Source organism: Colius striatus, chromosome 8 (assembly GCF_028858725.1).
Source record: "Colius striatus isolate bColStr4 chromosome 8, bColStr4.1.hap1, whole genome shotgun sequence".
Lineage (NCBI taxonomy): Eukaryota > Metazoa > Chordata > Aves > Coliiformes > Coliidae > Colius > Colius striatus.
Window position 1 is genome coordinate 28,609,125 of NC_084766.1, and position 10,835 is coordinate 28,619,959.

Here is a 10,835-nt window from a genome sequence, read left to right on the forward strand (position 1 = left end):
CTGGAGAATTTTTGCGGCGTTCTTCAGCTTCCTCTGCCTCCGAGCCTGACTAAGGCTGCCTGGCAGCCCCCGCTGCCGGGATGAAGGGGAGGGGGGGATCCCCGCGGGGGGCGGGCCGCGGGGCGGGCCAGCCCGGTGTTTAGGAGGCGGGCGCGTCGCTCCCGTATATGGGCACTGTCGTCAGCGCCCGGCCTCCCATTCATATAAATGCCCGGCGCCGGCGGCCGGGATTCCCTGCCCGGGCTCGGCGCGCTGCCGCGGTGCTTCCGTCCGTCGCTCCCGCCGCGCCGCCGGACGAGCCCCCGCGGCTCCCGCCGTAGCACCGGGCCCTCCCCGTGAGCTCCCTCCCGCCGCCTTCCCCCCGCTCCTCGCCCCGGCTGCGGCAGGGCTCGACCCGGGGCCGGCATGAAAGTCACGTCCCTCGACTGCAGGCAGCTGAGGAAGCTGCTGCGGAAGGAGCCCTCCCGCTGCCTGGTGCTGGACTGCCGGCCGTACCTGTCCTACTCGGCCTCCTGCCTCCGCGGCTCGCTCAACGTTAACCTCAACTCGGTGGTGATGCGACGGGCCCGCGGCGGAGCCGTCCCGCTGCATTTCGTGGTGCCCGACGCGGCGGCCCGGGCGCGGCTGCTGCCGGGCGGCGACGGGGCGGCGGGCGCCCGCCTGGCCGCCGTGGTGGTGCTGGACCAGGGCACGGGGCACTGGCAGAAGCTGAAGAAGGACAGCACGGCCCAGATCGTCCTCAACGCCCTGCTCTCCAGCCTGCCAGAGGCCGGGGCCAGGGTCTGCTTCCTGAAAGGTGAGAGGATGGGGAGGGCAAGGGGTGGGAGTGAGTGGGGAGCGGCGCGGATCGACCCTCACATGTCCCCCCGGGTGATGGTGGCGGCCCCGCCGTGCTGCCGTCCCCCTCTTCGCCGCCGCCCTGCAATTAACCTGATTATTGGTGGAGGGCAAGGAGGTAACGGCGGGATTTCGTTACTTTTCCACCTACTGGAACTAAATCCCGGATAGGCTCTGCAGGCTGAGCCCAAATGCCTTTCCGCTCACCCCCGCCTGGCGTTGAACAGGCTGATTGAAAGCAAAGAATGTTAGGCAGGAAGAGTAAAAGTTGCTGATTATCAAAGGGAGAGGAAGGCGATAGAGATCGGGGCTCCGTGGAAAATAAAACGAGCTCGGCGGGTACGAGGAGAGCCGGGGCCACCGCTCCTCGCTCTCCGCCCGTCTTGGGCTCCCGAAACCCGGGGATCGGTGCCCACTGCTTCGCCCGGAGCGGAGAGGTTTATCTCTCCATCGGACATACAGAGGCTGGCATGGGAAACCTGTAGCCGAAACTCTGGGGTTTGTGGGGAGATATAAATACCTCCTCCCCTCACGTGTATTATAGCCATTTGATTGCCATTCTTTGTTTTCCTTCCGTGTAACCAGGGGATAATAAAACGATAAAGCAAAATAGCAGCCCTCCCCCTCCTTGCCCTTCCGTCCCTGCCTCCCCTCAGTTTCTCCTGGCAGCGCCTTTGTCCCTTTGCCCTCGCCATTTCCTCAGCCCTTCCTCCCTCAGGGACCTGCAGCCCCTCACTCCCGCAGCCGGGGCCCGGGGCTCCCCGGAGCAAGGGCACGCAGAAGCTGGAGCCCCTAAATGCTCTCCCTTGCCATACCTTGAGGCCATGGGGAGGCCATCTATGGAGAAGAAAACCGGGCAGTGTTTCTTGGATAAATTCCGCCCTTCAGTCCTCCACGGGCCGGGGATTAATTAACTTTATTAAGCCTTTTTTACGACAGTAGTTTTTGTCCCGATGTGCCCAGTTTGGGCACCCGTTAACGACCAGTGCCCAGAGGGCACATCCAGCCAGGGAACTGCACTGCCTCAGGGTGGGTTGCCACCACCCTGGCCCTGTCCAACACCACCAGCCTGCCCGGGGCTCTGACCATCACCCCGATTCTGCTGCTCCAGGGCAGGGATACTTGCACAGTGCTGGGCCAGTCAACTCCTTAGGGACCTCATTAAACTGCAGATGATGAAATATCTCCAGGGTCACGCTGGGAAGTCTGTGGCAAAGCAGGGGCTGAGTTTAACTACCGACTCTCAGCCTGCTCCTTTAGCCACAAGATTGTCCTTCCCTCATCGGGTACTAGCTTTGACGTGGTGGCTGTGGCTGTGGGCAGTTTATCCAGGGTGGGGCTTTGTACCTTTTGTGTATTGAAAAGTGTCTTGAAAGCCTCTCCATTTGAGGCTAAAAAGATTCCCCCTTTGTGAATGAAAAAGTTCCCTCTGTTTCTTGCCTGTTCACCTTTGCTTTACTGGAGATGTTCTGGGCCCCAGGATCAGGCCCGTGAAATTGGCAGCTCGGTTTCAGATCCGGTGTAGCCCGAGGAGCCTGTGACTCAGAGGGCAGTGCTGCTGATTCACTGGGGCCGCGGACCCCCAGGAAGCTGTTGTGGTCCGGGGGCTGATCTCTGGGGGTGTAAATCACCCTGAAGGACTGGGCATTGATCAGAAGAAAGGGTCCTTTGGGGGGGGTCTGTAGCATCAACTTTGCAAATAAAGGGCTGTAAAACCACCAGGAAATTAAAAAAACAACCACCAGAAACCCAAACTGACCAAACTGCTTGATTTCTTTTTTTCTCCCTTATTTTGCTGTTCTCTCGTGATGTGAGGGAACTGGGAGGAGATGTTGACTGCTTAGGGGCTAAGGTGGTCTCACCAGGGAAGTTGCAGTGATAAGATCTGAGTAGGTCACCCCCACCCCATCAAGTGTCCTGGGAATCTGGCCGAGGCAGGGCAGCTGGTGCAGAGCAATCCCAAGGCAACTTGCACTCCAGGCCCTGTTCCTTCCCTCATTCCTTCCCTCACTTTCTGCCTTCCAGGAGTTGCTTGTGTCACATCTTTTGTCTGTGTAGGTGCAGTTTCCTTCTGGGTGAGCTCAGCCCCAGCAAGGTGAGAGCAATTGTGTGGTGGGGGAGGAAGAGATGGCAGAAGGATAAAATAATGGGTCCTCCCGTGGTGCTGACAAGGATTCTATTATTTATTGATTAAAAGCAAAGCAAAGTGCAGCTCAGCTCTCTGATGATCAATCCGTTGTTGACCACAGGGAAGCTAGGTTGAGTGGGGAGGGGGAAGAGAGGAGGTTGCTGGAGGACAGGATGAGAAGATGACTCACTGTAAGAATGGCCTGCAAATATCCTGATCCCCAAGGCCTGTAATTAACCATTCACCAGCTGCATGTGTTAGCTGACCCAGAGACATCAAACATGTGTGTGTGTTTGAACACACACATTGATTTGGCTTGGGCAGATTTTTGTGTTCATTCAAGTGTAAAAGCACCAGCGCAGGGTGTCAATGGGGATAATGGCTATTTATAGAAACTGGATGTTTTTTCCTGTGTGATGCCAGTGGCTGGGCACAGGGGAAAGTTAAGGTCAGCTATGCAAAACGAGAGGATTTAAAAGTCCACGCCGGGAAGGGCAGCTGAGGATCAGAAGAGCAGAGGAGTCTGGAGAGCTGCTTGTGTTTGTTGGCTTTTCACACCGCCAGTTGTTAGGGATATCGTTTTATCAACCCAGTTATTGTGGATATCATTTTATCACCCCCCCCTTCTGGTCTCCACGGTCACTTGGCTGCTTGACCTGCTGCCTCGCGCTGTGAGCTCTGGGGCAAGCTGGCTGAATGTGGCTGGGGCCCAGGGAGTAGGAGGAAAGGTGCAGGTGCTGAGTGCCAGTTGATTGCAAAGTCACCTGCCTGCCCTCTGTCATGGAAAATGGACTTTCACCCTTTTCAGTGGGCTCCAGCTCGCACCCTGGATCACCGCAGCCGCTTGCAACATGAGGACCCTGTGGCAGGGCTGAGTAGGCGACAGTAGCACGTCACAAATTGAGCACACATCTGCTCAAACATTGCAAACAACTGAGACACCGGTGTTACAGGGCTGAAATGTCAGAGGTGGCTGTGGCAGGCAGCGTGGGCAGCCCTGGAAGCATGGGCAGCCCCTGGCAGCGAGGCCTCGCAGCCGCTCACATCTTCAGTACTTCCTTTGTTTCAAGCCCCTTCCCCTCGTGGGGCACCCACTCCACTTACCAGGGTGAAACAGTTGCAGGTGAATGAATTGTGTCAAAGGGTTTTCTTCCTGAGCCCTCTTGAGGGCCACACTGAAGCATTATTGAGTCTGGCTGCTCAAGAGCTTTCGCTGCTTGTTTCTGTTCTGAGAAAGCCCAGGTGGCAGACACGTGGCACACCCCTGACGTTTCCAGGCTGCTTCTGCTACCTGCCTTATTCATATTCCTTTAGGATATCGTGTGCTTCCATGCAGCGTATTCCCAGCCTGGAAACAGGCAAAGATTCAGCTGACGACAAACTTTGAGTAACAACGTAATAATAGGATTAATTCCTTTTCATTAGCAGTGCACTGAACGAAACGAATGCGGTACTTAGCCGTGCAGAATAGCTCATGTGGGGCTATTCAGTTGTCAAATGCTGTCACAGGATTTCATTAAGTTTTATAGCTGTTATTTAATAGACTGGTTTCACTGGGGCTGTCTTTGTTACCTCGCTGCCTCCAGCCTTGTGGTGATTAATGACACAGTTGCAAGTATCCTTTTGCTTGTGTCCATTCAAAAATGCAGGGAAAATATTTCTTCCCAGCGTTTGTAGTAATGATGGATTTAGACAGGATGGCTCCTGAGTACAGAAATCTGTCTCAAATGCTGGAAATGATCATATATAAAACCTGGGAGAGGAAGTTGAGGCTCTGCTATACTGAAGTTAATGGTTGCTAGACTCAACAGAATTACATCCACTAACAGTTTTAATCTCCATCCACTGGCTTTTAACAAGTTAATAATTGTCAGAGCTATCAGAGGCTTTTTCTTGGGTGCTGAGGCCTTTTAAACAAACTCATTTCCCCAGGGCAGTGCTATCCCTCATTAACTCCCTGGAGCCCATCATCCTGCAACACTAACCCCACAGCGTTTCACCACCCCACCGCATTTCAAGCCAGAGCTTCATTTCTCCTCAGGTTTAATTAAGCCAGTTTGGGGAAGTGCAAACATTCATGGGTTTTTTTTTTCTTTTCTTTTTTTCCCTTCCCTAGGGGGATACGAAACCTTTAACTCACAATATCCTGAGTGCTGTGAGGATGGAAAACTCATTTCCCCGGAGAGGACTGAGGCAGAGAGAAACCTCACCAGCCACTGTGAGAAGCAGAGTGCCAACCACAAACCTGCTTATGACCAGGTGTGTGTCACAGCTGTGGTGGGTGACCTTCCCTTTGGCTCCTCTCTCCTGCCACCAGTCTCTGTTGGAGGCTGGCAGGGTGCTGGTGGCCCCTGTGCTGCTGTGTGCTGTCAAAGCTGTCATAGTCCAAGTTGGCAGCCCATGTGCTGCCAATTAAGCAACAGAAGGAGGAAAAAAACACCCTGTCTAGTCCCAAAACTGTATTTGTGACCCATCTTCACCACACAGCCAGGAACAAGGATAGTTAAAAGGGGCAAGGATGAGGCTGCCGAGAGCATTGTTTTTCGGGCACACAAAGGAGCACACTTTGCTAGTGCCTGCCCTGAGGCCTGGGGCAGTGGTCCCACTTCTGAGAAGAGGCAGTGGCCCTTGAGAGCCACCCTTGGGCAGGACGAGTGGGGTTTTGATGAGCAGGGTTTTCCTGGGGGAAGTGGTTGCCCGCCCAGCCCGGGCAACACGTGTGCTCCGAGATGTCACCCCGTGGTCGGGCACTTCCGCCGGGGCGAGCGTTTCCTGGTGCTGGGGGAGGCCCTGGCTCTGCCCCTCTGCCCCCCAGGGAGCACTCCCCATCCCCCCCAAGGCGGGAAGGTGTGGGAAGCTGATGTCTGCAGCCGGAGGGGAAGCAGCAGCTCCTGTGCATCATGGAAAGTTACCTGAGCTCTCCAAAACCTCTGTGTCAGGCGGTGGCTTTTTGTCGTCCGTGGCCTCGTCACTCAGCCTTTGCTTGTGCTGAGGAAGGAGGAACTGAGATGACATCTCTGGGCGGGTGACGAAGCGGGTGCTGTGCCCCAAGGAGATGGTGGGGGGATGGGGAGCCTTGCTTTTATTTTTTGCTTTGTTTTGGAGGTGTGAGGGGAGGGGCTGAACCTCTGGGCTGAGTCAGTACAGCCTCTTCCTCCATCCTCCTCTTCTTCTCTGGTAGGACATGGCTCCCTGCCTACACCTGAAGCCTCAGAGGGAGTGGACCTCACATATGAAAGTGCTCTGGGTGCATCCCAAGGGGAAGCACTTTACAGAGAGCTAGAAACACCCTGAACACAAGTGGGCTGGATTTGACTTTGTATCTTGCAGATGTGGACAAGAAAACTAAAACCTTTTTCCTGCGTGGGCTTTGTCACCACAGTGATTCACTGGCCAGCAGCCCTGGGGGCCAGAAATGTCAGGGAGGGAGCGGGCACCCACACAGACTCCCTTTCCTCTCTCAGGTCTCAAATACCTTAAAGTATTTCCTCTCAAGGCTCAAATACCCTCAAAGGAATGACATATTTCTGCTCCTTCTCTTCCAGGGTGGTCCAGTCGAAATCCTGCCTTTTCTGTACCTTGGTAGTGCCTATCATGCTTCCAAGTGCGAGTTTCTCGCCAACCTCCACATCACGGCCCTGCTCAACGTCTCCAGGAAAAGCTCCGAGTCCTTCAAAGACCAGTATTGTTACAAGTGGATCCCAGTGGAGGACAGTCACACAGCAGACATCAGCTCACATTTCCAGGAAGCCATCGACTTCATCGGTAGGTCCAAATTAACACAGTTCCATATTGGTGGGAAGGTCACCTTGTTTTCTGTACGCTCCCGGATGGCACAGCAAAAGTTGCAGTTCCCTCCCTTGCCCGTGATCCCTCCTGACAGATTTCTGTGAGGAGGGAAGGAAGAGGGATATTCAAAGCAAGGTCTCTGTGCTTCTCTCCAGGCTGGGGAGCCAAGGAAGGACAATGTCTTCTCTCGAGTGCTGTCAGGCAGATGAGGCGAGTCAGCTGGTTAGCTTTGTTTTCTTCTCAAAGCAAGCGTAGGTGTAACTTCAGCATGACAGGAACAAGGAAGTACGGTTGGATAACACCAAAGTCTTATTGATTTTTGTAAGGGGGAAAAAAAACATATTGGTTCCTTGGACTTGAGTGCCAGACCCTGTAAAAGCCAAGGAAGCAGAGTCAGCTTATTGCTCTGCTGTGCTGAGATATCCCAAAGGCCGGTCTTAGAAATCCAGCACCTCCCTTTTTCACAGAGCTTGTTCCCTTTCTCCGTTTGATCATGCTGGTATGTCTGGTATTTAATCAAATACCCCAATGCAAAAAAAAATGAGGAGGCCTTTATAAAACTGCAGGCCACTTCCTCCCAAAGCTGCCTGGGCCTGGCTGTGCAGGGGAGCTGCACAGGGGCTGTGTGGGCAGCTCTGGGGAGAGAGGTACTGCGTGCTTTAGCAGGATGGAGCAGCCTGAGCCTGGGTGAAGATGGTGTTGAAATAAATGCTGTCGCTCTCCAGGAGCATTTAAAAGAGAAGCAGAATCAAATGTCACTTACAGACTCTCTGGATTCATTGCTCATCTGAGTTCAAGTCCTTCCATAGCGCTCTGAGCCCTTCCCGTTCCCAGGAAGGGCCTTCTCACACCTTTCAGGGAAACTAATTCACAGCACTCTTCTGTCCCACTTCCAGCTCCTTCTGATAGCTGTTGAGTCATTTGGCATTCTCCCAGATTTTGAGGATGACTTTAGTTTTCACTTTCCTTTAAAGCTGGGTGTGTGGGGCAGATGCTGGGGATGACTCAAATCTGTGTCTTCCTCATTTTGTGCAGCAGATCGATGCAACCAGTGGCTGTGGCGTGAGGGCCCCGGCAGGCACTGGAGCAGAGGCAAATGATGACTTGCTCAGCTTTGGCTGTTTCACTGAGAGCTAAACTCAGCACAGATATCCATAAATTGGAGCTTAAACATATTGCTCGAGGCAGTGGAGCAGAGAGCTCTATTTTTGAACTGCATTTTTGTATGGAAAGGGCTTATTTTGAGCATGGTTCTCTTTAATAACAATCATTGTGTTGTGTAAGTAACCACAGTGGCTCCTGTTGTGTAAAATGTGTGCTTTGCATAAGTCTTTTATATCCTGACTTAAGTCCAAGGATCCTTTAACCAGGCTGTAATTAGCAACTGCCTACCAGTCTTTGTGTGCTCTGTGGTGAGGCCCCTGGGGAGTGAGCTCAGCTCTCCACCCAAGGGTGCCCACCAAGGACTCAGCTCCTGCCACCAATCCTTAGCTGCTGAGTGGCCAAGCAGAATTAGGTTCAGGCTTTAAAGAAAAGTCCTAGTGAAGCTGATGAGAGGAAGGCAGCCCTGCAGCTTTTGAAAGACCTGGGAAGGCTGGCCAGGCTGGGCTTGGATCAGCAGTTTGAACCACAGGCAGGGAAAAGCAGGTAGAGCTGACACAAACATTGCCTGGATACCTGATCTCTATCTCTCAGTGCTCTGTAAAGCAGGTTGTTCTGAAAGAGAAATAGGTGGGAAGGAGACAGGGACTGACTGTCTTGAAAAATACAGAAAGAATCAAATCAGGACCCAGAGATTCTGGAACTGTCATCTGCAGCTCAGCTCCATCTCAGGCTGGGTTTTATCCCCCTTCCCTGTGTTACCTTTAGTGTCCAACAGAAACACAAACCTCTCCTCGCTGGGGTACTGGCTGTGAGCCACACTCCACCTTCAGCACTGGGTGTCTGTCACAGTGTCTTCTCCCTCCCCAGCGATGACTGACATCTGCAATGACTTCTTTTCCCCTCTAGATTATGTCAGACGGACGGGGGGCAAGATCCTGGTGCACTGCGAGGCGGGGATCTCCCGCTCGCCCACCATCTGCATGGCGTACCTCATGAAGACGAAGAAGCTCCGCCTGGAGGAAGCCTTCGATTACATCAAGCAGCGCCGGAGCCTCATCTCCCCTAACTTTGGTTTCATGGGCCAGTTGCTACAGTACGAGTTGGAGATCTTGTCTGCCACTCCCAGCCCCCCCATCGCCTCCTGCAAAAGAGAAGCCGCCTCTTTCTTTGCAGAAGAACTGACGTTGGGCAAAAACTTTGAAGGCTCATGTTTTGCCTTTCCTACCTCAGTGTTGAGCTCTGTGCCCATCCACTCGCCCGTCCACCCGCTGAAGCTCAGCCCGATGACGGCGTCTTCATCCTGCTGAGCCCCCAGAGCCAGTGCCGGCCTCCCGACAGAACTGTGACCCCCAACGAGAACATTTCATCAACGTGCAATAGAGAAACCTCATCGACTTAGTCTGAGATGGAGTGGTTGTCATGGGTCTTACTTCCCCTATGCTGTGACTGTAAGATGCAAGTGCTCCAAGTGTGACTTTTATTGTCCTTTTTTTTTTTTTAAAGAGAAAAGTGCTTTTTTAGGTTTTTATCCAGGGTGTGCACCCACTACTGTATTTTCAGATTCCTGGGGAGCAATGAGAAATCCATTTAGTATATTCTCAGTTCCCATCTCCTTCCCTTCTTCTTTTCAAAAAGATCCTTATTTAAAGTTCCAAGCAATAAACAGCAGCAGCAGGGAAGAAAGCAAAATGAAAAGCATCACCTTTACAACTGCAGAGGTGGTGGGAGTGATCCTTTGTTCTGCTTCTTCTCTGTCTTTCCTTCTCCTCTCCTATGTCATGTTTCAGGGAGCAAAGGGCTGGGATGGTGGGAGGGAGCTCCTTTCCCAGGACACTGTTGCACAACCAGGTGAAAATCCCCTCTCCTGCTCCAGCCTCTGAAGTGTCAGGTATTGACCACAGTGTAACTGGATACCAAACCAGGCCGATCCATTCAGGTGTGGCATTTCCTGTGCTTCTGCATTTGCCTTTGTACTGGATGTGCTTTTAACTTAAGGAGGGAACTTCTTAACCCAAGCCATCAGGGTACCCTGCTGAGCTATTATCCTCCCATCTGTTATTTAAGAACAGCCCTAGAATACTTGAACCTCTCCACAACCCTCATCCCAGTTCTTTCCCATCAGATAACACTGTAACTGCTGGATTTTACACCAAAAAAAAACTCCTCCAAATCCTAACAAGCTCTGCTCCAAGCCAACTCTTCCTCCATCTCTTCCCAAGAGTCCCCAAATCGTGTGTGGTCAAGTGGTCTTGTTCAGTGTTCCGTGGCTTGCTTCGCACCTGTGTCACCTCTAGCCAGCCTTTGTCTGGGAAAAGCGGTTTCTCTCTCGCTCGTGTTTGCTTCTGTGTCCGCAGGGAGTTCAGAAGGAGCAGCTCCCTGTCTGTTGACCTTTTTATGATTATTTTTTAGTATGTAATATGTATGGGAAATGGCAATAATTTCCAGGAGATCTCGTGAATGTGAAAGAAAACCCACAATGGTTTTTACGGAGTGTAAAAAAATAATAAAGAGGGGAAAAAAAAAGCCAGTGGAAAAAAAAAAGCTGTTTGTTGTATTTGGAGTGAGCTGCAAAAGCCTTTGGCAGAGATTGGTGATGGAAGAGGTCACCTGAGGAAAACACCAGGGCCCAAAAGCAGTATAAGGAGGTAGGAGGGTAAATGTCACGGGGGTCTGTGCTGAAAGTCTCCAAGGCTCATCTCTAGAGAGGGGAGAAGGAGAGGATTGTTTTAAACAAAATGATGTGAGTCACCGTGGCATCACTTCCCAGCAGCCAGGCAGGCACTTCTGTTTGGATTTACGCATGGTTTATGTAAGATTTGCCATCCTGCTGAAGCTGTAAATCCGAGTAAGGCTTCCTCGCTTCCTTCCCAGGCACACACCACAGGATGCTGCGTGCCCGGGTCCATGGCATGATGCCTGTGGGTGGCCCGTGGGTGCCAGACCACCTGTGAGCATCCCTGCAGGGACCAGGCCCTGT

The 10,835-nt window shown here is 52.7% G+C and overlaps 1 protein-coding gene across 1 annotated transcript; it reads left to right on the forward strand.

Annotated features, from left to right (window-relative positions):
- The first annotated feature begins 245 nt into the window (after positions 1 to 245).
- DUSP5 (dual specificity phosphatase 5) lies at positions 246 to 10,377 on the forward strand. Its single transcript, XM_062001755.1, has 4 exons — positions 246 to 796; positions 5,082 to 5,224; positions 6,511 to 6,730; positions 8,765 to 10,377. The coding sequence occupies exons 1-4, from the start codon at positions 406 to 408 to the stop codon at positions 9,163 to 9,165; spliced, it is 1,155 nt and encodes a 384-aa protein (XP_061857739.1). The 5' UTR covers positions 246 to 405; the 3' UTR covers positions 9,166 to 10,377.
- Positions 10,378 to 10,835: the final 458 nt, after the last annotated feature.